Source organism: Alligator sinensis, unplaced genomic scaffold (assembly GCF_000455745.1).
Source record: "Alligator sinensis unplaced genomic scaffold, ASM45574v1 scaffold250_1, whole genome shotgun sequence".
Lineage (NCBI taxonomy): Eukaryota > Metazoa > Chordata > Crocodylia > Alligatoridae > Alligator > Alligator sinensis.
The window spans coordinates 3,692,030-3,718,237 of record NW_005841888.1 but is presented as its reverse complement, the minus strand read 5'-3'; the positions used below and the strand labels follow the sequence as shown (position 1 = coordinate 3,718,237).

The 26,208-nt window shown below is 44.6% G+C and overlaps 2 protein-coding genes and 1 long non-coding RNA gene across 25 annotated transcripts in view; 1 reads left to right on the top strand and 2 right to left on the bottom strand.

The window, feature by feature from the left end:
- The window catches only part of CUNH15orf65 (chromosome unknown C15orf65 homolog), a 6,458-nt gene extending 6,301 nt beyond the window's left edge, over positions 1-157 (bottom strand). Inside the window, exon 1 of one of the 2 annotated variants that reach the window (XM_025197062.1) lies at positions 64-157. The gene's annotated coding sequence lies outside the window, so the exon portion shown is untranslated. Of the gene's footprint in view, positions 1-59 lie in introns of both variants that reach the window. The other variant, XM_025197063.1, reaches the window with a different exon arrangement.
- Positions 158-265: 108 nt separating this feature from the next.
- The window catches only part of CCPG1 (cell cycle progression 1), a 45,128-nt gene continuing 19,185 nt past the window's right edge, over positions 266-26,208 (top strand). For 4 of the 22 annotated variants that reach the window (XR_003092660.1, XM_025197052.1, XM_025197053.1 and 1 more), the window contains exons 1-8: positions 266-385; positions 555-636; positions 2,944-3,036; positions 5,175-5,225; positions 11,194-11,264; positions 20,680-20,797; positions 24,073-24,152; positions 24,309-24,516. Coding sequence is in view for 21 of the 22 variants with exons in the window: in XM_025197052.1 (XP_025052837.1) it covers positions 5,216-5,225; positions 11,194-11,264; positions 20,680-20,797; positions 24,073-24,152; positions 24,309-24,516 (487 nt within the window). In the remaining variant the exon portion in view is untranslated. Of the gene's footprint in view, positions 386-554; positions 637-2,943; positions 3,037-4,129; positions 4,232-4,336; positions 4,549-5,174; positions 5,310-8,359; positions 8,474-11,193; positions 11,265-20,679; positions 20,798-24,072; positions 24,153-24,308; positions 24,517-26,208 lie in introns of those variants that run through there. The other 18 variants (XM_025197054.1, XM_025197035.1, XM_025197041.1 and 15 more) reach the window with 17 other exon arrangements.
- LOC112549278 lies at positions 8,709-17,361 on the bottom strand. Its single transcript, XR_003092661.1, has 3 exons — positions 17,301-17,361; positions 13,387-16,156; positions 8,709-9,979 (listed from the first exon to the last, which is right to left on the bottom strand). It is a non-coding gene; the product is annotated as an uncharacterized LOC112549278 (long non-coding RNA).

The window sequence follows — 26,208 nt, the reverse complement described above, 5'->3', positions numbered from 1 at the left end:
AGAGGGGCCGCTTTCCCAGCGTGGCCGGCAGCGGGCGAGGGACGGGCGTCGTCGGTCACCTGCCTATTGCCTCAGCCGCTCTGGCCCTGCGCCGCTTGATCCGCCGTCCCGCCGCCGGCCCCGGGGGAGGGGAAGGATCAATATTCCCAGAGCACAAAGCCTGGCGCAGGTGCTGCTGGGCGCTGGGTGATTGGCGGTAGCGAAGCAGCCCTGTGTATTCATGTGGTGCCTTGCGTTTGGATCCCCGGAGCATCGCAGCACAACAAAAACCCCCCAAAACAGCAGAGCCGGGTGAAGTGGGAGGCATCTCTACAGAGAACCTGATCCGAGAAAGCAGGAAATAATTGACATTTGCAATTCAAAACCTAGGAATGTCAGCACCCCCGTAACTATGATTGCATTTGGACTCTTTTTTTTGCATAACAGGAGTAGGATTATTGTAAAAGAGAACCCTTATGTCATAATGAAAATAACTGTACAGCAATATTATAAATAAATCCCTCCATAGTCATTGCTTAGTAGCTGATTTTTTTTCTCTGTTAATGTTCATTCAGGAGATTCTGCTCTAACAGATCTTGTTTTACAATGGAAGAAGGTTGGCGTTTTGTTTAGCCTGGGATTTGTGCGCTCTTGGAGGTTGGTATTTCCCATGGCTCTGGGCCAGAATTTTGCTAAACTAGATCTGGAATTGTATACCTAATAAATAATATAATATACTTGTGCCTAAAAATCCGTTCTATATACACATTATAATATAAAACTAATAAAGTCTACATGCATTTGTAGCTAAAATCTTTATGGGAGTGTCCTTATTGTATACATTGGTAAGAGAGTAAACTCCTCTAAAAAGAAGTCTTCCATTAAGAAAATACATATTTCAGAAAATTAATTTTCTGATCTGCATAACTGAATATACCCAAGGTTAAGATTAGAAAAATGTTAAAAAAATAAAATGTTCTCAGTTTACAGTTCGCTTTGCTTAGCTTAGATTTAAAAAAAAATGTTTAACTTCCTGATTTTCAGGCATAAGTACAATGCTTGAACTGCAATTGTAATGGGTATATGTTGTGGGTAGATAAGAATTTGTTGTGAAGCTGCGGTAAGTGTTCTTTGGACATGTCTAGTTTTGTAGAAGGAAATCATGTAAGGTGCAACTTTTCCTTTACAAATTATGGTGTTAAAAATGTCATCTTCTAATTCTAAATTACACTTCTCCAGGTCTCTTTCCTTCAGTACCAAAGTTATTTATTATGCCTTTTGGATTCCACTCTAACTCGCACATTTCTGAAAGAATTGCTAATTATATTTTACCTGTAGAATTTTCTATTGACGATGATGATGCTTGAACCAAACAAACAAACAAACCAAGTTTGAATCTAAAAACCCAGTTAGATTTGTGGGCCGATTTAAAAAAAAAAAATTTTTTTTAGAAACAAACTTGCAAAATGAACTGTATCTAGAAACAACACAGACAAATGAATATAGAACCAACACTGAACACTGGACTATAGTGTTTAAGTTCCCCTTTCAGAGCAGAACTTGATCTGAAGGTCTCTAACAGGTGGGGGGAGTGGAATGATGAAATCAGAAGATTCTGTGGTGTGAGATCATAACCTTAGTCGGAGGCATTAGAAATATAGTAGGAGTGAAAAGGAATGAAATCATCTTCTGGTCCAGTGAAGAACCATCAGTGACATCTTTTTTTTTTTTAAATGGCAGTTTAGGTCTGAGCCCTAATTTAGAACCCAAACATTCCAAATGCACGGTAGATTTTTTTCAGGGGTGTAGGTTGTAGCCATGTTGGTCTAAGGATGTAGGCAGACAAGGTTCTTTGGGTGAATCTGATATGTTTTATTAGACCAACCCAAATAGTTGGAAAATAGTTATTAGGCAAGCTTTCGGGTTCAAAAACCCTTCGTCAGGCTAAGGAGTTTCAGTACTTGGTGCATGCTCTTCCTGGATGGAATGAAAAGTAAAGAAGCCAGCGGTTGGGCTGGTATGCATACAAGACAGGTAGTCAGTGAAAATGTAGATTGATGAGTCAATGGGTGAGACACAGGCTGGGGGGGTGGGAACGGGGATGAAAGTGGGGAGATATGTGGGAAGTCAGATGTCAGGCAGGTTATAATGTGTCATAAATCCAACGTCTATATTTAGTCCATGATTTTTAGTATCCAGGAGGTTGATGAAGTCGAGTTCATAGGCTCGTCTCTGGGAAGTGTTTTGTAAGTTTCCTTTGAGGATCAGGACTGAGAGATTGGAGAAAGAGTGGTTTTCTTGTGAGAAATGTGCCCCCACAGGTAATTGGGTATTTCTGTCTTTGATAGATTTCCAGTGTGCATTCATTCTGGTGCGCAGTTGTTGTCTGGTCTCTCCTACATATCTTCCATCAGGGCATTTGGTGCATTGGATGAGGTATACTACATTCCTGGAGGTGCGGTGCTTGTTTGAAGGCTAGGATGGGTGGCTCTGGGAAGATCTTTTTAAGAATAGGGTCTCTTTCTAGTATGGGTTGCAATTGTTTGAGGATTTTCCGTACAGGTTCAAGGGAGGGGTCATATGTCATAACCAGCGGTGTGCGATTTGTGGGGGGTTTTCTTCTGTACTGCAGTAGTTCTTCACGTGGTATCCGGGTGGCTCTTTCAAACGTGCGATCTCTCTCTCTCTCTGGAGGAGTGGCTCTTTCAAACGTGCGATCTCTCTCTCTGGAGGAGTGTCCTTGTTGGGTGAAAACCTTTTTAAGATTGGTGAGGTGGCAATCCCAGGTGTTCTCTTCAGTGCAAATTTGGTGGTATCTGAGGGCTTGGCTGTATATCACAGATTTTTTTCATGCCTTTGATTTCTTAGAAGGTTGCTTTTAAACTATTGATTGATTGAGTTTCTTTTCCTCTCTAAGGTTGGTTGCCCCAACCTTCTGAGTTTTTTTTTTTTTCTCTTATTTAGGATCACAGGAAGGTAGGGCTGCAACAGACCTCATGAGCTCATCTAGTCCATCCCCCTGCTCAAAGCAGGAGCATTGCTGACTAAACCATCCCAGTTAAGTGTCTGTCTTATCTACTCTTGACAATTTCCAACTTCTCTAGGTAGCCTGTTCCAGTGCTTGATGACCCTCATAGAAAGTTCTTCGTAATCTCCAATCTAAATTTCCTCTGCTGCAGCTTGAGTCCATTGCTTCTAGTCCTGTTTCCTATGGCAACAGAGAATAGTCTATCTCAATGCTTGGTTTTCTGTGTACAGTACCCTATTTAATTTTGTATTGGATTTCATACTATTAGAGGAGCTGCATGTAGAGTGAGGTCCAGAATTACCTTGACTATAACTGTGTTCTATAGAGTTCCCTCCTCAACTGTACAATATAGAGGCATCTGCTAATAACATTATAGCTTCTGGTGTTGTAGATGAATCAAACTATTTTTAATTGTGTTCTTTCAGTATAAAACAAGACCCTGGCAGTAGCTAAACCAATTTTTACTTGATGGTAAAAAAATAAGCCGTAAACTGTAATTACTGTTCAGTAGCTAAAAACTAGAGATGTGGGTTTTCTGGAAAATTTTGAATTGGAAATTTTTCCAGTGCCTTTTATAGAGCGTGATCTGATTTTAGCATGTTTATTTAACTTATATTTAGTAAACAAAACTAAAAAAGTACCTAATGTTGATTTTGTGTCCCAATACTTGAACTGAAATATTTTATTAGGAAACAAAATTAAATACAGCACAACTAATGTGGTTTAAATGTTATATTCAAACGAATGCAAAGCTTTATGTAGAAAGAAATGATTTTTATTGGAATACTTGTAAAAATGTAAAGATAATATACAATAGCATGTACTTCCCTTATGTTGTTTGTTTAAATTTAAGAAAAAAACGAAGGCACTGAAAACTGTTGACACACTAGTTTTTAGCATACCCGAAGAACTGTGTATGATGTGCCACGCTTTGGCTTTGATTTGATATGCACAACCAATTAGGTAAATTCATAACTTGATTTTTGGTTTGGATTATTATGTGAGTGTATTTACCCTCCTGTTTACAAATCAATAAAGCATATATGTACTCTCTCTCATACTTCCTAGGGATAATCGCCTGAAAAACATGAATTGCAACTTTGAAACTGTCAAGCTTGCTTTGAAGGCACTGAAAACTGTTGACACACTAGTTTTTAGCATACCCGAAGAACTGTGTATGATGTGCCACGCTTTGGCTTTGATTTGATATGCACAACCAATTAGGTAAATTCATAACTTGATTTTTGGTTTGGATTATTATGTGAGTGTATTTACCCTCCTGTTTACAAATCAATAAAGCATATATGTACTCTCTCTCATACTTCCTAGGGATAATCGCCTGAAAAACATGAATTGCAACTTTGAAACTGTCAAGCTTGCTTTGTATTGTATTGACATCCATTCATTGTTACTAATGAATTTTATGAAACAGTGAATTTTGAGAAATGGAAGAGTAAAGCACTGGAAAATTTTCCGCCCCACATCTCTGCTAAAAACCAATTAAATAAACTACCTTTCAAGATAATCAGCAACCTTCCAGCGTAAGCAGCAGAATGTTTAAAAACAGTGGTGCTTAAGCTTCTGTCCTCATGAGCTAGATGAGTGACATGGATTGGTCCACCAGCCAGATCCAGTGTTGGGTCAGCCTGTGAGTGTGCTGGTATGACCCTGCAGTCCCAGATTTGATGATGTTACTAGCCCATCTCCACACTCCCAACTCTAGCTGCAGAGCAACCTGTGCGCTAGCATCTGGCCATGTGCTAGGCCAACTCTGCTTCCAGTTGCAGCCATGTGGTGGCCTAACCTCATATGCCAAGAACTGGCTGCACACCAGCTCAGCCCCATATGCTTGGATCCAATGGCAGAACGATTCCACTCACCAGTGCTATTTAGTACACAGAACCCTGTCATCTAGCCCTTGGGGATCCCTACAGGAATAATAATTTGGTAAGCGGTAATTAATACTGCCACTGCTTCCCTGCCATCAACTTTCTAGACCCATGGGAAGATACACTGGCAGGATGACACAGCCCTGGAGGTTGATCACCCCCATTTAAAAAGAATTAAAGCACCATAAGCTTTGTTATGGTCAAGAAAAAGCTAATGTGAATGGAAATTAAGGAGTCTTCGTAAATATATCTTAATGTTAACCTTGGTGTTCTGGCAGGTTACTGTTACAAAGAGGAATAAAGTTTCAGCAGAGATCCCATGATCCAAGGTATCAACACCATCAGAACTGAGACACTGAACTAAGTGAGAAAATGCCTGTTTATTTTAGTGGCTTCGGAGAAGGCTTTCTATTGTAAGAGACTTCTCTGCATTATTTGTCCTATATTAATGTCATAGAGGCCCAGCCATGGACCAAAATGGAACTGTGTTAAGACTGACCAAGCATAGAACAAAAAGAGAGTTGCTTCCCCAAAGAGTATATAATATGTTTATAAGGCAGTGTTTCTCAACCAAGTTTCACAGCACCCTAGGGTGCCTTGACATCTTTTTAAGGTTGCCTCAGGGTGCCAGTGCCATGCAGTGTTAGCACTATTAGGTGTGCAGACATAACTCACACAATAAACCCAGAAATTTCTAATGGGAATCCATGGTATTAAAACTATTCTGCCTCATTGTAGGCGTCCTGAGTTCTTTGCAACAGAAGACTTGCTCTATTATTTTTCTGTAATCAAAGAAACAAGTCAAAAGGAAGAGTTAGCATTTTCTGAGGGGTGCCTTGAGTCTAAAAAGGTGAAGAACCAGCGGCAAAATGGAAGAGGAAACAGATGGATACAGATGGGGAAGTGCAAGAAAACAGTTTGAATGGTTATAAGCTGGGTACATCTGCATTTTTATGGCTGAAGAAAAAGATATTTAGTTATTGATGCACAAGATGGTGGAAGCCTAGACAAGAGTTTTATCTATGTGGGTGGATGGGGAAAGTCATCATATTTTTAGGTCAGCGTGACTGACCTGCAACACATGTGCTGCAGATGGCATGGGCAGCCTGTGTGTAGATTTGAGGAGGGGATAGGCTATACAGTGGCAGACACAGCAGAAAACAGAGTATCAGATCAGCAGGGATCCTGGTTTTCCCTGATTTAAAAAATTGCAAATTCTCTGATAAAACCCTCCAAATCCACAATTTAAAATGAAAGGCCCCTCACTCCCTCCCACAGCCCCCCTGGCCCTGTTGGTGCCCCTTGCCCCCCGACCCACAGGTGCCACGGCTATGGGGCTGGGGACACAGGTCTGCTGCCCCCGGCAGGAGGTAGCAGCAGCTGCAGCAGAGTGTGTGCACTGCCAGGGGGGCAGGGGAGATATGTGCCCCCCAGATCTATGCATGGGGCAGGTGTGGGCTGCCTGCTGCGGGCTCAGCCTCCTGCCCTCCCCCAGGGCTCCACAGCCTAGCAGGTGTGACCTGGTGCTGTGGGGCAGAGCGGGGCCACACAGGGATCTCCTTGCTGCTGCAAGCTCCGTGCTTCCTTGGTGATGTGTTCCCTTGGCACAACCCCACGCCGCCCCCCCCCACTGTAGCTGTGTGGACAGGAGATGTATTGAGTGTGGAGCTCACAGCAGCAACAAGTTGCCCTGTATCGCCCTGCTCTGCCATGCATCCCTGGGTCACACCCACCAGGGTGCAGAGGCTTCAGGGGAGGGCAGCAGGGTGGGAGTCCAAGTCTGTAGTGGGCAGCCTGTGCCTGCCCCCACTCACGGATCTGATGGGCATGGGTCCCCTCTGCCCCCAGGAGCGCGTGCAGTGGCCAGGAGCTGGCCTTGCCCTCTCAGACCTGCCACCCACAGCCCTGTCCCGCTCCCTGCCAGGGCCCTGCAGCCATGTATTATGGCCCTGGGCCCCAGGCCCCAGCCCCATGCACCGCTCGGCTGGGCAGCAGCCCCAGCTCTGCTGAACTCCCTCCCTATGGGGGCCTCAATTCCCACCCCCTCCTCCCCCACTTACCTTTGGGAGCTGATATCCAAACTGCCTGGTGGCCATGTGCATGTGTATGTTCGCACATGTATGTGCCCTCCTCCCACTCCCTCCCAGCCCCTTGCAGAGAGCTCTTTGCAAAACTGCAAAACCTGCGGGTTTCTCTGGTAAAATGACAAATCTGTGCTTTTCTCTAGTAAAGGGTTAAATCAGTGGTTTTCTCGTTTTTTTCATGGGAAATGGAAAACCCAGCTCCCTGCAGATCAGACAGGGAGAATAGGGAAGGAAACAAAGCAGAGCAGCAAATTGGCCAGGGGGAAAGGGTTTGGAGTGGCACTTTGGGAGGACACAGGGCTAATCTGTGGCATACCTGTCAAAAATGTTGCCCCCCAACTGTTTTAGAATAATTCTATGTAGGTTTTTTCTCTAAGACTTAAACAGCTTGGGTATGAAGAATTGATGACACCCAGGTTATTGTGTCACCACATGACAGGCAGGACAATGGTAGTATTCACAGTGTTTTAAGAAAGAAGGCAGCAGCAATGATATTGGGAGGGTAAAGTTTACTATCTGTGATTTCAGTGTCTGCAGTGGATTTCCTATCTGGATATGACCCCTCAATGCCACTGCAATGTAAAGGTTAAATAATAATAATAATAGATTTCATATTAACTGGCTATGATGAATAAAAGCCTGGACTAGATGGGTTTCTTACATGTCCATAGGTTTGAATTGCTAAAATATAATGTAAAATGTTGTAGTCTGTTTCTAAGAAGGATATTTTATATTAAGTTAAACTGACATTTTACTGTTGTTACGGGTAATACTAGAAATTGCTGTAAATTAACTAGAAGGGGGGAAATACTCTTTTCCAGTTAATGCACGTGTGTTTCACAGTACTCTGTATCAGTAGGTGAGAGGAGAACACTTTTAAAATAGAAAAATACTGGTTTGACACCACAAGAGGACTGATGGGGTTGAAGATGAGCTGGTGTATGATGTGAAATTTTTCAGTTCATTTTTTGAAATTTACTAAATGTTTCCCTTTTAAGTCCTTTTGTATCAAAAAGGACCCACTTGTGGGTGTGATAGATGGCCATCTGCTTGCTTCGGCTCAAGACCTCTAGTTTTATACAGACTGTATTTACTTGAATCCAGGACAAGGTTTTTCTCCTTAATAAATGTGGTGGTGGGGAGCCTCATTTTAGGTTCTAGTACTCTGGCTTTGGCCCCTGGCTCTGGGCTGAAGCTGGAGCTGAGTCACTGCTTGCCCAGGCCAGAGTAGCTCATTTGACAGGCGAGGAGGGAATATGGCTGGAGGGAGGATGAGGTAGACTGCAGGCTTTGTGGACGGGAACCTGCAGCCTGTCCCCCCCACCTCCTCCATGCCTTGCCCCTGTTTCTGCCCCCTCCATCTTTACCTTCTGTTCCAGCTCTGGTCTCTCTGGTCCCAACCAGCTCTGCTGGGAGCTGCTGCCACTTTTCCGTAGCTGGGCTGGGGCCACTCTGCTTCTGACTGCCTTGGAGGAGCTGAGTTGCAGCAGAAGGTAAGGGGAGGAGGTGGGCAGGGAGTGGGAGGAGGCAGGAGTTGGGGGAGGCAGGCAGGCTGTAGTGGGGGCAAAGAGCGGGTGACAGGCTACAGGGGGAGCAGAGGGTTGGGGAGGCAGGGAGCTGAGGGGGGTAGACAGGCACAGGGGCAAGGGGTGGGGGGCAGGCACAAACAGAGGGATAGGGTACAAGCATGGGGGGTATGTGGGTGGGGACAAGAGGTGAGGGAGCAAGTGGTAGGGGGATGAATTTTAAGACAGCCTTCTACTAATTAGATTATATACATGGCAAATTATAACAAACACATTTATAATTTTCCATGTATAGAATCTAGTTTTTGAGGTGGTGTCTTAAAAATTCGAAGTTGTCTTGGATTTGGGTAGGTATGGTAAATACTTTTATAATGTAGGTTTCTCTTTAAAACACTTATTTTGAGAATAATATTCATAAAGTTGCAGTAATTAACTGATCTATTACTAGGTTATTTTGTTTGGTTTGCTTAACATATGGCAAGAGACAATCCGAGCAGGATGCAGGGCCCAGCGCAAATCAACCTGTGCGGGCCCCCGCCCCTGGACACAAGAAAGCTGGCGGCAGATTTGGCGTCGGGACAGGGAGTGCAGAGGGGGGCGGGGGTGGACATGAAGCCGGCGGCAGTGTGGAGTCGCTGTGCCACTCTACCCGGCTATGCGGGGGCCCCCCAAAGCGAGGGGCCCAGGGCGGTCGCCCCGATTTTCCCCCCCCCGGGACAGCCCTGCATATGGCTCTTTCTTTAGACTTATTGTGCTGTTATAGCATGCTGTTTGTTAGTCAGTAATTAAGATGTTGAACAGTACTGGACCCAGGACAGACTCCTGGAAAACCCCACTTGATATTGCCTCCCAACTAGACATTTGAGGACTACTCACTGAATACAGTGACCCAACCAATTATCTATCCACCTTATAGTATTTTGCCTAGTATATCTTTGCTTAGCTTGTTAGTGAAAATATTATGGGAGACAATGTCAAAAGTCTTGCTGAAGTCAAGGTATAGCAGGTTTATTCATCTCCCCTCATCCACAGAGGCCTCTCACTTTATCATAAAAGGATAAGTTTGGTCAGGCATGACTTGCTGTAAGTGCATTCATGTTGACTGCTCTTGATCACCTTCCAGGTGCTTCACGATAGATTATTTGAGGACCTACTCCAGGTACGGAGGTCAGGCTGACTGATGTGTACTTCTCCAGATCCTCCTCCTTTCCCTTCTTAAAGATGGGCACTTTATTTGCCCTTTTCCAGTTGTATGGGACCTCACCCGACCTCCACAAATTCTCAGAAAGGATAGCCAATGGCTCTGAAATTACCTCCGCCAGTTCTGTCAGTACCCTCGGGTCCATCCCATCTGGTCTTATCAACTTGAAAGCATCTTGCTTCTCTGCCCATCCCCAACCTGTTCTGCTATTACTCTAGCCCATTTGTCTCGCATCTCTGCTGCCATCTGCATTTGTCATCTGGTAGCTGCCTCTGTTTGTGAAAACAAAAAAGCATTAAATAGTTCAGATTTCTCTGCATTGAATGTTACTAGATTTTGTATTCTGTAAGGGACTTATGGGATCTCTGGTTCTCTTCTTACTTTTGACTTCCCTATAGAATCTATGTCCCTTGCCAGATGCATCTTAAATTGTGCGTTGGCCTTCCTGATTTTCTTTCTTCATGCTTGTGGCATACTCTTTTGCTCTTCCCTAGTACTGTGACCAAGTTTCTATTTTTTTATAGGATTCTTTTTTTCCGTTTGAACTCTTTGAAGAGACCACTGTGTAGCCAGGCTAATCTCCTCTTGTAATTCCCATTGTTCTGTCACATCAGGATAATTAGCTCCTGTGCCTTTAAGAGAGTCTCCTTAAATACAGCCCGCTCTCCTGGACTCCTTTTCTCCTTAGAGTTACCTCCCAAGGGATCCTGCCCATCAGGCCCACCTGAGTTTGGTAAAGTCTGCTTTTCTGAAGTCCAGTGTCCTTAATTTGGTGCTCTCCTTCCTTTTTCCCCTTAGTATCTTAAAATCTATCACTTCATGGTCATGGTCACCCTTATTACCTTCCACCTTCATATTCTTAACCAGTTCTTCCCTGTTTGTGAGCAGTAAATCAAAAAGAGCTTCCACCTTCCCTGGCCTCTCTATCATCTGAATCACAAAGTTATCCCCAGCGCACACAAGAAACTTGCTGGACTGCTTGTACACTGCTGTGTTTTCTCCCAGCAGATGTCCTGATAATTAAAGTGCCCCATGAGAACCAAGTCCTGTGATTTGGAAGCTTCTGTCACTTGTTTAAAGAAAACCTTGTCCACTATTCACTGGATTAACTATTCTTGCTAAAATTGCAGCAGGATTTTTGAGCATCTTCCCTAGATAAAACAGATGTGTAGCTAAGAAAACCAAATTTATTGCAGAAGGGAAAACACTGTCCATAGTTTTAATATTAAAAGACCATCATCCTGAATATTTATTTAATTTCTTAAGAATCATTTTTTAGGTATTGAATACTAAAGAGCAATATGAAGTACTAAAGAGCAAATTTTATTTGCTCTTTTTTATTTAAAATATAGAGCTGTGTAAAGTATTCTATAAATATTCTATAACTACAAAGCTTTGAGTTTAATTTGTATACATTTTTATTTGCTTTTAGAAAACAGCAAAGCTGTATTTCTTGCATGCTAATGAAGTTTACTGTTACTTGCAGATACTTTGAAAATGTCTGAAAATTCCAGTGACAGTGATTCATCTTGTGGCTGGACTGTCATCAATCATGAGGTACTGTTTCACAAATAATATTAAAGGATCACTGTTAACTTAAATCATTTTATGTTGCTGTCTCTCCCTTTCCCTTTTGTTGTTAGTAAATTTCTGATTTGGGTGGATCTTTCAGACAGCAACACAGAAGAGAATAACCTTTTTAAAAAAAGGAAAATGTAATAAAACGACAAAAAAATTGTAGTTGAACTTGGAGGCTGATTACAGTATCTTGTGTAGATTTTAACACTTTTTAAAAATGATTAGACCTCATATAGGTTTCCTTTTAAGATATTGACAGCATTTGGTCTTTTTTTCCTCCATTCTATCTTTCCACAAAACAGACGCTGTATTTTTTTGTTCTGTTGTGGCCAGCATCGTCTCTTCCTCTTCACCCCCCCATTTTGCCCTCCTTCCCCTCCTCCCAAAAATATTAATGTGGGTGACCAGATGCAGATATTCTTTTAGGTTATACACTTTCACCATCATATATTTGAGCATACCTGCTGATCCATTCATAATCCTGGAGCTTCTCTTTCTCTGTTTCTATGTAGAGTCATGGCAAGAGGTCAGAGATTATTGGTAAAAGCCTCAGATTTCCAAGGGCTTAACCAGCTTTTCCTCTTGCCAGTCAGGCTTCTACACCTTTGCCATTGATGGCATTCAAAGGCGAGTGCTAGTGTAGCAGGGATCTAAGCGTTTTGTCTGATTCTGATCAGAGTGTGTACAGATGTGGCAATAAAAACGCCACTGGCTTCAGGTACTTTTGCAATACCCCTCCCATTCTTGCCACTATTTTGGAAGAAACCTTTTGAAAAGTAAAAGGAAAGTAGTATAAAAGGGAATAAGAACTGTGCTACAAGGTCAGAGAGTCCTTCAGAGAATGGACTATGAGAAGACAGTTGCATAGTTCAGTGCAACAGCATAAACAGATGAAATGGAATCTGTCCCTGGAAAGATTTATCTTAGAAAGCCTGCTCCACTCTCTGTTGTACTAGATAGTAGTAGTATTCAATGGTGGAAGAAAATTTCAGTACTGTGGCAGGCATGTCCCCTTCCAGATAGCCATTCACTACATAGAACTAATTAATTTTAGACCTAGTCTGAAAAGGATATTTAACAGAATGATAAAGTGTACCCGAGCTCAGATTTATTCTAACCACAGTGTTGAAATAGACCAATAAAAATTAAAATAAAAAAGGTATCATTTTAAAATTAAATAAGATATGGATAGAGGGGAAATATATCACACTTTCTTCATATTCATTCATGGCTCAAAATTCTGTTTTTTCCCATCAAGAAACTAGAGAAAATGTACCAGCTGTGGAGCTGCAGTACTTGTACTAGCTCTGTAAAATCTAACAGGGGAGCTTTGTCTTGAATATAAACCTCAAGGAGGCACTTCCATTCTTTTTCATTTCACAACAAGTTTTTTTTCCTCTGTGTTCATTATTGTTTTCAGTACAAGGCTATTTTCCCCACTTAAGACCTTGCATACCTTTCCCCTGTTTTTCATGAGAGGGACTCTGGCTGATAGGCTTGACATGAGATCAGCATAAGCCTTTGGGCTCCTGTGCAGGCGAGTTTACTTTTCCCTACCTGTGGCACTGATTTGTGTTGAAAAGAAAAGCTATAGAAAGGTAAGAGGAGAAATCTGCTCTAGTTAAATTTGGCTATAGAAATCCCCCTCTAGCTTTGGGGTCCCTCGAGAACTGCAGGGAGACCAGTAGTGTTCCACCAAGGTTTGCCTAGAAATTGCCTTGGGTAATAGCAAAAAGGATGTAAGGTTGAAGAATGGAGTGGTGGGCCAAGGATCCCTAATCTTACATGGTGCAGGAACCCAAACTTTTCTCTTGAGAAGTGATAGATTCTCCTTGCTTCTGGAAGGGTCAAAGGAAGATGTGGGTTGTTCCAGCAAGTGAAAAGTTTTATACATCCAATACCTTTGATTTCAACTTGGAGAGAAAATGTGGGGACAATTGCCAGATTATTATTAGCACTGTGGGGTGCTTCGTGATTTTCTGTGGTATAAAGTCCTGAAAGAGCCTTCCTAAAAGCATAGTATATTTCTCAATAGAAACAACACTTTAGAGAAAAAACAGTAAATAATCTACAAATCTGTCTATTTTACCTAAATACTTACTTCACTCTGATGGTAAATCTCCAGTGAATTCTTCTGTATCTTTCTGTTTCTCTGAATCACTACTGCTTGTCTCTTGAAGATGATTCTTGTCCTGTGCTTGGCAGGTCAAACCAGTTCTGAAAGCCAGAGTCCCCAGAGCAGAAGTTCTGGCATTGTGTCTTGTGTCAGGTGCTAAACGGCTGTGTAGATACATCTCTTCTTTCCTGTTTGTATGCCAGACTTAACTCACTATATTAATACTGTAAACATCAATATCCAGGTCAATGTACTACATTCCTAAATTACTGTAGGGCAGTTACAAATCCTTCATAATCCCAAACCTAGGACTATTGCATAGGTCGGTTAAGACAAATGTTGATGGCTGCTGTGTGTTTGGGAATGAAGCGTGATATCAGGATTAGGACTGACAGTGCATAGATTTTGTGGGAGTCAGGATGGATCTTAGTAAGCAGCTATGCTGGGTTTTCAGTGAGGGCAAATATTGTTGGAACTCAAGCAAATACAATTACAGAGGTAAGATGGCCCCTACGGGGACAGGGAGGTGCTAACCTGAGGGGAGAGGATACCTTTTTAAGGGGAAGTGGGGAAGAGTGCCTGACTAACTTCTGTTCCAATCTAGGCATATAACCAGTAGATGCTCCCACTTACTGATGAAGGAAATGCTTCGTCTGCATTTGAGCTCAAGGCGCTGTAGGTTTACCCTGTCGAGGCAAAGTAGTACGGTATGGAAAAGTGTTTAGCTGGACTAAAGACATCATATGAAGAGAAACTTCATAAGCCATAGAAAATTTACACTGCATAGTGAAAGGTCTGTAGGTTTCAGGGCATTTCAGACTAGCAGATCTGTGACCCTCTGTTTTTGTCGCAACAGGAACTGGAAAGAGAGGGGGAAACATGAAGCTGGGATTAACTAAGCTAAATTAGTGGGAAAGATGAAGGATTGTTTCCAGTGAATTGCATTTTCATTACCGAAGTACTAATAGGAAAGGAATTATTAGCGATTATGAAATACAGAGTTTCAAAGAAGACAGCCAAATAAAGGGATAGCCCCTTCCTATGGGCAAGAGTCCTGGAACTGTTCAAGGAGTGGCAGAAATTTCCCCTCCCTCCCAGCCCTTCCCCCATCCACTCTGCTGATCAGTAGAGCAGGTGGAACAGGGTAGGCACATGGTGGGGTGAGGATTAGAGTAAGAATTCTTGCCACTGTTGCAAGAGCCCTGGCAGGAGCTGGGGTTCTGACAGTAGCACTGCTGGGGGTGGCAGAGAGGATTGCTGCCAGCTGATCACTGATAGTTTACCTCCTTCCCTGGCAGGGGAGAGGTAGGCTGTCAATGACTGGGCTTCTCTGATGGTGTAGAGACTCAATGAACAGCTCTTTATTGTCCCCAAGCTGGAGAGCTTACCTTTTAAGGTGACTTTGTACTTCTCCAGGCAGGGGGCTGAAATACCTGTATGACCCTCTTCTTGCCATGTTTTCCAGTGCCGTAGATTTGCTTGAACGTGGCTGAAATTGAGTCTGTCCATAGCCTGTATTACTTAATGTGACAGCGTAGTTGAACTATGCAGTGGGAATGTTGTTCACAGGTTCATTCCCTTTTATTTAAAGGAAAGTAGATTCCTTCTAGGAGTGCTTCTTTGTAAGAGGGCAGTTGCTATTGGCTTGTATCATCATATTGCTTGTTGACATAAGTGATAACAAAACATGCAAGTGGTATGTATTTTCATTCAGGTTTTAATAAATGATTTTTGTTTCTAGTTGTGGCATATTTTTAGAAACTATCGAGATGAAAACATGTAGTCAGTAGGGAGGATAAAAACCACAAAGTGGTTTCACTTAATTGTGAAACTATCTTAAAAATGCAAATAACCTAATAACTTTATAACTGAAGACTAATTCTGTATTGAAAAATATTTTAGTGTGAACTATTTGGGGTCTCTGATATTCCTGAAGTTTCTGGTTGATATAAGCACCTTCTTTAAAAACAAAATAAAACCTGTTTTCTTAGCTGGTGGAGTGGGGCAGAGGGGAAACTGATCTTTTGCTGTAATCTCACACCTGTTGCTGCAGAAATAGTGAACTCTGTTTACAGAAACAGTTGGAGTTGGTCTTGATCCAAGGTGAGTTAGTATTTTTCCCTTGGTCACTGTGGTTAATATTTTTCTAACAAACTTGCATGTATTTCCACTTGGGCTTTTTCAGGAATGTTGCTTTATGAATATTCACTATCCAAGCAAGATTGTTAGTCATTGCAGTGTTGGCAACTGTATCACCAAGGTACAGTTGGCTGCAGATTCCTGGTTCCGTACATTTGCTGTCTTGTCTCAGTTTAGTTTTGATGCTGTCCCAGGCTTGTTAATTTAGGATAGGGTATAAAAGCTATACTGCGGTCTAGTACAATTACTTCTATATTATATATTTTCTGTTGCGCTGGTGTCAGGAATGTCTTTTGTTTTCTTTGTGAAAATCAACCAAATTAAGACAAGCTGTAATCTGTGTTAGGGAGGATAGGGTTGCACAAGTGCAGTAGTAACTTGTTGGAGGCTGGCAGCTAAATTATCTAAAGATTCCATCTGCCCTAGATGCTGCATCCACTTGTAGCTCTTACACATGAATTGGACTGTCCATAGGCTGAGCAGGATTTTCACTTTCTCCTTTGGACAGCTGTGGCACCAGGTAGGGGAAACTGCTGTCCTCTCAGTGCTGCTCCTCTTGGCACCGAGGCAGCAAGGAGGAGGAAGCAGCCTGAATTTAATTCAGAGTAGTGAGGAACTGCAATTATAAGAGAGGCAGGAATAGATGCAGGAATAAGACAGCACAAGAACATTGGAATAGCAATAATATAGAGCAGAAGGGTAAGGAATGTTGGAGGGGAATATAGGTAGTAATGGATGGAAGCAAGGACCTTAGCCACCCCGTACCCACCCCTCCCAGTGCCGCCACCGGCTTGCAGAGGCGTGGCATGGCACAGTGCTCCCGGCTTGAGACGGCCTGGCCCTGTGCATGTGCGCAACCGCATGGACACATAACAAACTTTAAAATCAGTCAGTGCAACAGGTGCCGGTGGGGAGCAAGATGTAGCCATGGACTGGTTGGGGTGGGGGGGGAGGATCTGCCACATAGTGATTGAGAGTGTGGAGGTCTTGTTGGGGGAACGTGTGTCTGTGTGCATGTGTGAGCATCTCTGCATGTGCATCTGTGTGTGTGCGTGCGTGCATATCTGTCCATTGCAGGGAGAGTGTATTTGTGTCTGTAACAGGCTAGCCTTTCACGGCCGGGTCTCAGTGCCAGCCACCCACCTGTTCAGGGCTAAACCCCTACCACACTCACCTGCCACACCTTGATGAAACTAATAGGAATGTTATTTCTGAGGTGGGAGGCTGCCCACTGTTCGACCTCTTGATAACAAGGGCCTAAGTACATGCTCTGACTTCCCCTTACACGTGTCCCATGCCTCGCAGCTGTTTCTAGGTCACATACAGTATTTCCATATTAGCCCCTCCGATTATATCCGTTTCCCCAAGTCAGTGGTTCTGCCTTTCACTAGGGCTACTCATGTTTACCGCTCTCATCTGGGCCGCTTCACTCGCCTGGCCACTCACTGGGCTGCTGGGGTCTTTCACCCTGTGGGGCTCAGGTGGCTGCTGCCATGCCTGATTCTACTACACTGGGCTCAGGTGTCCCCCTCTGGGCTTGCCTGGCCCAGGTCTCATCCCTTTTTAGCAACCCACCCATAGGCAGGGGCTGGGTTTTTCAGGTACCCCTCCTCACCTTTTACCAGGGTAGTAACTGGCCTGGCATTTCTGGGGGACTGTTCCACCACAAACAGCCTCACCAGACCACCCTTCCCCGGCAAGGTGCAGTTTTAGGTCTTACCCAGGACCAGGAGCCTCCAAACCATCCCCATAGCTCCTACCCTTATCTCCAAAATGTTTCAGGAGCAGCTCAGCCTGATGTTGCCTCCTGGCTTGCTCAGCACAGACTGCTGCCTTTCTTTCTGAGGGCCTGGGTTAAAATGGAGGCTGCTCTGCCCCTTCAGCCAATCCCAGGGTCCTCCTAGGGTCATGTGCCAGCCTTGATGAGGCTAGCATCCACCTGCTGGCTACTCCACTGTCAACAAGAACCTTAAAGTGGCAGGCACTGTAGGTGCCCTGCCAGTGTCCAGGTGCAGAGAGTGAGTGAGTAGTGTGTGTACCCATGTGCATCTGTGTGCGCGCGCTTGTGTTCATGGCAGGGAGAGTGTGTTTGTGTCTGTGTGTCCATGTGCAAAGCATGAGTGAGAGTAGAGTGGCCACCCGTCTGTGAATGCCTGTGTACCTGTGTGTGTGTGTGTGTGTGTGTGTGTGTGTTTGGCCATAGTGGGAGAGGCAGGTTGGGGAGCAGGAAGAAGAGTGGGCCATGTGCCCCACCCCCAGCCCAGCAGGGTCCCTCCAGCCTCCCCTGCCAGCACCAGGAGGGGAAGCCCCCGCCCTCCCCCACCGTGTTGCCCAGCTCCCATGGGTGGAGGGGGCCTCCAATTTTGTGCTTGCCCAGGGCCCCAGTACAATTTAATGCAACGCAGGAAGAAATGGGAAGATCATAGGGGTAAGAAGGTAAGAGGACAGGAAGAGGCTTGGGATAGAGGTAAGATGGGCCAAAGGCTGGTAACCACTGGGATACACTCCCTTAGACAATCTTGATTTGCACATGTATCCCAAAACTTAACGTTCCTTTGGTGGCACCAAATAACTCCATTAGCAGCAAGTCTACACAGTCTAGCCATGTAGTTCAACCTTGTATGCCTGGAGTACAAGATGGTACTGTGGATTGCCAAAGCATGCTAATGACCTCCATGAATGCGTGCCCCCAGAGGCTAGGGGGGCATGGTGACCTCCCACAGATGGCGGTGGTGGCGGCAGGGGCGTGGTGGCAATGAGCGGGGAGCTCCTGCAGATGGCCGTTAGTGTCAGTGGCAAGGGGTGGGGGATGACAAGTGACAACTGCCTGTAGGTGCTGCCGGCAGCGTTTCTCTCAGGGGGGCACTGCCAATCTCAGGAGGTTGGGCACCCCCTATGTGTTGCCAGTTATGACCCTGTGGAAAGGCATTATGTTTTCAACATAATGAATGTTTTGCTTTTTGTTCTTTTGGGATTTTTTTAAGCAAAGATAATTAAACTAAAAAATGAACTGCTAAAAGAATACTAAGCTTTCAAAGTGAGGCATTCAAAAGATAGGGCATTCCAAAATACTGGTTATCCATACAACCTTAATATGGTTCCCTTGTGCATGTGCAGTGTGATTCACTGTTTACATGAATAAATGCTTTTTTCCCACAGAAAACCAGGTACCCCTCCTCTGCGTTCCATTGACAGGCACATGGGAGGCGGTGTTCATCCTTTGTTCCTGTAGCTGGTATCACAGTGCCTCTGACAAGAAGAGGTGTTGCAGGGAAATGCCTGTTGAGCCTCTGTTGCCTGGGCTTGAACACACACAGAACAGACTCTTGCGAGAATTTAGATTCCAAAATAACAATTTTTAAACAGGTGCAACTGTGGATTTTTGAGAGAGATTTTAATTTATGAAATTTGGCCAATTTTTACATAAATACCAAAGAACACATTCTTAATATCTGGATGACCTCCTACCAGATTTAAATTTCTGTTCCAAAGTACAAAGATTCAAGAGTGAAAAAGTTGTTTGCTTTTTGTACAATGTATTTTGTTGTAACATCAGGTTAATATACTTTTTTCTTAAAAATAGCTGAACTATTTTAGTGCAACTCTTCTCTCCTTGCCTCCTGTCTCTCTCCAGCTCCAAAAAGAAAAACATTCTTATGCGGGCACCAAGCACAGAAAATTTCAGATAGATGCTAAAATTTGGTAAACTTTTATAAACAGCTGAAAACAAGGTCTTGTCTTAGAAAGTTTTTAGGTTTAAATATAGTTGGTGGTTCTGATTCTACTTGCATTTCTAGACCAGGAGTGTCTGACTTACGCCCTGTAAGCCAAATCCAGCCTGTGGAGCCATATCATCTGGCTCATGGGTTGCTGGACTGACCCCCTGTGCTGGCAGGCAGCATGTGGGCTAGACCTTGTTGCTGCAGCAACGCATGGGGGTTGGTTTGGGGCAGGTGCTGCATGCGGTGCCCTACTGGACTGGCCCAATGTGTTGGTTTGAGGGCCAGTCCTCATTGGGCTGTGGTGTAACCAGCATGAAAAGCCAATCTGGTGGGACACCACATACAATGCGCGTCCTGGATTGATTTCCTGTGCTATATACAGCACACACAGCCAGTCAGGCCCCACACGCTGCATGTAGTATGTGCCAGCCAAATGGTGTGCTGTGCACACAGTACATGGGACTTGCATGGGGTGTGCGCTACCTGCAGCACATGGGCTAGATCTGGTGTTGAATGTGGCACAGGGAGGCTGGGGTGTAGACTGTTTGGAGCACCCAAGACTGACCCCCTGTGCTGCCTAGGGAACATCAAATCAAATGCAAGTAATTTTACATCATGTAAGCGGCACTCTGTACATGACATGCACTGAGCTATTTGTGCATGTGCATGCATGAGAGAGAGACTGGACCACCTGCTTGTCAGTATCTGATGGACAGAATTGAAATAAGGATCTATAAATTTATATTGAGAATGTTCCGTTTCAGATGGCATATTTCTGCATAAGAAACAGACCATTCCTTAAGAGGAACATACTGTTTTACACTTTTTTTTATTGTGATCTAGATCCATTGTTAAGCATGTTGAGACTTTAACTAATAGATTATGCTTTGTAAATCTGTTGAATTATTAGTGTCACCTGTTGCTTTCCATCTGCAATAGTGTTGGTTTCATTATATACTTTTTCATGTGAAAGTATCACTTTCTATAGCTTAACCTCATGTTGAGCTGATTTTAATGATGCTCACAGGTATGGAACCATATCTTTGACTGTTCAACATCATCTTTTTTAGGACAAGGGATTTCTAGATGCTTAAACTGGCAAAGGCAAGATATTTGATCTCTAAAATCTACATGTTCAGTCAAATAAAACATCATATACTATAATTGACTCCAAACAAGTTTTATAATTTAAGTGATAAGCCTAAGTATTAATTCAGTGGTGTGTGCATCATAGTTTGCCTTTTCAGTATTTCCCCTACCTTCTTAGTGTAATTATTTAATTTAGAGCTTTCCAGTTTTCAGTTTGGAGGAGTCATTTTTGTTGATTACTGTTGTTTACTGCATTTTCCCTGTTATTCTTTCATGGTTCCTTAGTATTAAAATAACTTTTTATATAAGCAAATCTATTTTTCTTCAGGGTTCTGACATAGAAACAGCGGTTTCTGAAAATGGTGGAACAACTGGTAACCATGAGTTCGCTTCAGAAGAATATATTACTTTGCAAGAAGAGGAGGAGCAACCGTTAGATTCAAGCAGTAAGATATTAAAACCAGAGCCGTTTTATAAAATATGTGGATATTCTGTTATAGCAACTAAACCAATAACATTACCAGTATTTGTTTCTCTGAAATGATATTTTAAAGTTTAAGTGCTTTTCAAAAATTGTTTTTGATCAAGGTGGGAATTTATATTACAATATTCTCTAGTATCAACAAAGATTTGGGGACAGTTAAGTCCCAACCAGAGGAGCCTATACTGTAAATATATAATATATTGATAATGTAAATATATAATATATTCATATATGGCTAAATGCCATGCAGCAAGTTGGTGGCAGTGGGGAACAGGACCTGGACTTCTTGAATCCCAGTTTAGTGCTTTATCAGCTGAACCACACTGTCTCTTCCAGGTTATGGAACTGGTTTTCAAAAATATGAATGCTCATGTATAAACACCCAGTGTAACTAATTTCCTGAATTCATGTGTATGTCAGGATTTCTGCATGTACAGAGTGTTCAAACTGAACTTATATACACATACTTGCACACCTGTATTAGGTGTATGAAAATGTGCGTGCATACTATTTCCTCATTTATAAAATTTCATGCCACTTGAGGTAAATTTTATGAAGTGATCTTAACAGTGAAATCATTGCAGAAAGATATTTCGGTGTTTTTAACAAGTGGTAAAATACATTATCAGGTATTGTATGATCATAGAATTTTTAATTTACTTTCTTGGAGTTCTAATATTATAAAAGACTTAATCTCTCTGTCTGTCCATAACGCTTTATTTGTGCTCCAGTTGGCAGATGAAGAGCCAATCAGAGTGTGTAGAAGTGCTTGGACAGGGGGCGGTGTGCCACCATGATGGTGGGGACACAGGGAATGAAGCAGGGGGGCAGGGCAGGAAGGCCACTGGAGTTGGCCTCACCCCCCCGCCACCCCCCCCCCCACCACGCACCTTTCTCCTGGCACCTGGAGTTGCCCCCCCCCCCCCGCCACCCCCCCCCCACACACACACTTTGCTCCTTGGAGGTGATGGCAGCGGTGGCACAGGGGCAGAGTGGGGTCAGGGGGGTGAGGCCTCCTCCCTTCCATCATCACCGCCTGCAGAGCAGTGGGGGGAGGGGAGGAGTGGGCCTGGGCCCGACGTGGGGAGAGGGGGAAGCAAGCTGTAGTTGGGGGAGAAGCCAGCCTGCCATGGGTATGGGGGTGAGCAGAGGGTCTAGGCCGATGCGGCAGCAGTTGGGGGAGGGGAAGAGCAGACCTCCTCTCTCCCTCGGGCCTGGGCCCACTCCTCCCCCACCCCCTCTCCTCTGCATCAACCCAGAGCCCGTTCCTCTTGTACCCTCTGCCACCGCCTGGTTGGCCCGGACCTGTGCTCCCCCTCTCACCCACCCTGGGGCGGCCTGGTTTCTCCTTACCCTTGGGCCCAGTCCTCCACTGCATCAGGCCCGGGCCCGCTCATCCGCTCCCCACACTGCTGTGGCAGGGAGCAGGGGGAGTGGGTCTGGACCCCAAGCAGCAGGAGGGAAGGGGGGAGTGGGTCTGGAGGAGTGGTGGCAGCACTGGGCTCCATCTCTGCCTGCTTTCCCCCACCTGTCATTCTTGACGGGCAATTGGCTAGTCTAATATATAATTTCCATTATTAAAAAAAGGGTTAAGTCCCCTATCATCTGGTAATTACTTTGAAAAGTCCATTAATTATCCAGATTTACTAATGCCCACCATAATGTCTTGACAACCGATGATATGTTGTTTAATTAAATCTCACTGTATCTTTTGGACGTAGATTACAGCTAGAAGGAGTGTCTGAACAATAACTTCCTCAAACCATCTTATTATAGTGACAAAGTACTTGGTCTCTGATATGTGTTAGAACAGGGGTGGGCAAAATACAGCTCACAGGCTGCATTTGTCCTAACAGGCATTTTCATCTGGCCTGTGGCACCCCGCAACAAATTGTGCCCCACTCAGCTCTTCACTGCCTCACCCCCCTGCAAGGTTGGGATTGAGGCACCCATTGTGTACACCCCCCAACATACCCTATTGCATCTCACTCCCAGCCTCTTGGGTGGAAGGGCCCTGCTCAGCCAGCAGGAGCTTCTGGATGGAGCTCCTGCTGCAGCCACCCCATGGTGGCCGGGCTAGGCATGGGGGTAAGTTGCAGCTGGGTAGAAGCGCAGCATCCACAGGGGTGGCAGAAGCATGGAGCTTGGCTTGGCTGGGCGTGGGTGGTGGGGTGTAGGGACCCCTCACATTCCCCCCATGGTGTGCAGCCCCCGCTGTCTGGCAGCAGTGGGGAGGTCAGGGTACTTGTTCCTGGTGCAGGTGCCCAGTGGGACACGGCTCCGGCCAGCGCTGCATGGGGGAGCATAGCCTGCCCGACTGTCTCTCACTGGCGTGCCTGCAGCTCCCACACTTGCAGTGGGGGAAGCTCTGCGCTGGAGCCTGTTGCCTTCCCCGCCCCTTGCTGCGCAGATCCCTGCATTCTTCTGTGAGTGGAGGAAGCCCCACTCCTTGCTTCCGCGCAGAGTCCAACGCAGGGCTTCCCTGCTGTGAGTGTGGGAGCTGCAGGTGCACGGCACGGAGCCCTGTGATACACATCCACACCCTGTCCCTGCGACCCCCATTGACATATACATATGCCTCAACATATGCTATGCACTCAACCCCCCCACACACTCCCACACCCCACCATACACACAGACAGACGCACCCATCTCTCCACCCCTAGCCACACCCCACCATATACACACAATATAAAAGTGTCACTTCATTTTTAAGTTATTATGCAATCCCTTCTATATACAGTACACAAGCACAAGTTATGACATTTTTTGTAATAAAATGAAAATATATTATAGTAGGATTTTGATTTCTACTGTATGATTTGCTTTTTTCTGGTTCTAAGATGCCAACCCCCTCTCCCAAAAGGAGTATTGTGGGGGAAGGGAGCAGCAAGGGGTGGGACTTCCAGTGGCAAAGGTCAGGGGTTAGGGGGCAAGACTTCTGGTCCCAGTGTGGCGACCAGGGGGCGGGGCAACTGTCAAGGGGCGAAGCGACCTATGCGGCTCCTGACAGCTCATCAAAACTTGTTAAGCAGCCCTCTATCCAAAATAATTGCCCACCCCTATGTTAGAGGAATATTAAATAATGAAGTTAAATATGCTTGCTGAAAGTGTTTTCAGATATGATTTGACTTTAGAAATTGTTTGTGTATGTACACATTGGTATTACATTGGCACTAAATAAAAGTGGAGTCATTGTGTTTAATCCTGCACTGATAACTTTTGTTTGTACTGTAGTAGAAGGCAACAAAGATGGTGGGTCATCGATGGTAGAAACTCCTCTGTCTGCCTTGGAGGAAACCAAAGCAGGTCCTGAGGTAAAGTTTATATTGTACATTTCAGAAACTCAATTTGACAATAGCAGACAATATTATTAAGGCACACAACATGTTTCAGTCTTTTGCTTGCAAAGCATTAAGAATTCTTAGCATTTAAAATGCTCTCTGTTTGGTATGTCTGTTTCGATCTTTTAGGCAAAGAAAGAAAGTGTGCCTGATGATGGTTCCTGTATTGGGGCTAATAGTGATGATTCTGACATTGTTACCCTTGAAACACCTAAAGCAGAAGAAGTTCCCACCCAAGAAGAAGCTGTGGTTGATGATGAGGAAGCTCAGAGTTCAGAAGATTTTAACATGGGTTCTTCCTCTAGCAGTCAGTACACATTCTGTCAGCCAGAAACGGGTAAGAGCAGCTACACTGTAAAGAAACTATGTACCAAGAGCAGTACAAAGCATGTTTTGTAATATTCTATGGTAACTAGATTATATCAGCTTTGCCTGCCCGTTATAAAATAAGTACATCTCTCAAATGACTGTAGATTTCATACTCTCATTGCCTTGGTTTTCATATTTTTCTCCTAGCCTAAGTCTATGGTAACTTTCAAAATTGCTAGATTGGCAGCATTATGTGATATGTGATTCTAAATACAGAATATGTCACTGTTTCAAAGGATTTGTGTGTTTTTTTTTTTTTCCATTTGTGCTATACATTTCTTAGAGGGAAATACGTAAGAATGTTTGACATTTTACCAGAGAGCTGCAATATATAGAATATTCTATCTCAGGAGTTAGTTACAATCCATACATTGATGTTTAGGGCATTAAAGACTACTATATTTACTTGAATCCAAGACAAGGTGTTTTTCTTCATTCAACATAGAGAGGTAAAAAGCCCCTTGAGTGCAAGGTGGGGATGTGGGACAGGTAGCTGCTGCAGCTCTGACTTTAGTCCCAACCTGGGTCATGATCAGAATTGGAGTCACAGAAACTGCCTGCCCCCTGAAACTTCTGTTCCTACTCCCCTCCGCTCCCCACCCTTCCAGCCACTTACCGTCTGACACGATTGGCTCTGTTCTAGCCCAGGGCACAGAACAAAGGGTACCCCAGGTATCTTCAGCCTGGTTGGGCCACAACCAGCTGCCTTCACTACTGCATGGCCAGGCCAGGGTTGGAGCTATTCTGTGCTGCAGACCTAGGCCAGAATGGGTTTGGAGTCCTATTGGACATTAAGTAGCAGGGGGTAGAACAGGGGTGGGCAATTATTTTGGGAGGAGGGCCGATTACTGAGTTTTGGCAAGCCATTGAGGGCCACATGACAGGCAACCCAGGGCAGGTTAACAACAATTTTCTAAAATTTTTAGGGGCCCTGTGGGCCAGTTAGAATGGCTTGGCGGCCACATCTGGCCCGCAGGCTGCATTTTGTCCACCCCTGGGGTAGAAACTGTAGGGGAGGGAGACAGACAGAAGGGCAGAGGCTGCAGGATAGGACAGAAGCTGCAGGGACCACTTGTGGAGGCAGAGTCTGCAGGAGGGCAGAGGTGGCAGGGGGCATGCAAAGCGGGTGCAGGCAGGAAGGTGCACAGGCACTATGACAGTGGCAGGGGGACAGTTGCAGGGGCGATGAGGTGCCAGGCTCTCTCTTTTCCCCCCCCCCCCAGCTGCTGCTTTCCTTGTTGTAACAGTGGTGGGGAGGGAGAGATGAATTTTAAGACAAACCCTCCAATAATTAGATTCTATACATGGAAAATTATATAAAAAGTATAGAGTTTCTATGTATAGAATCTAATTATTTGTGGGGGAGGGGAGGGTAAACTTCAAAGTCATTTTGAATCTCGGTAAATATGGTAATAACAGTAACATGCTTATAAATGAACTAGCCAATTGACCGCTATGAATGATGGATTTAAAATAACGAAGGAGTGTTTACATGGCCTCCCCGCCCCCGCTCACCCTTCAGGGCTGACCATGTAAACACTCCCTGTGCTGCCTCCTTCTCCAGCCACTGGTGTGGGGTCTCCCTTCCCCCGCCTGCCTCCGCCTCCTCCCTTGAGCAAGGTGCTTCCCCCCGCTTCCTTCCCACCCCACTCCCCCCCCC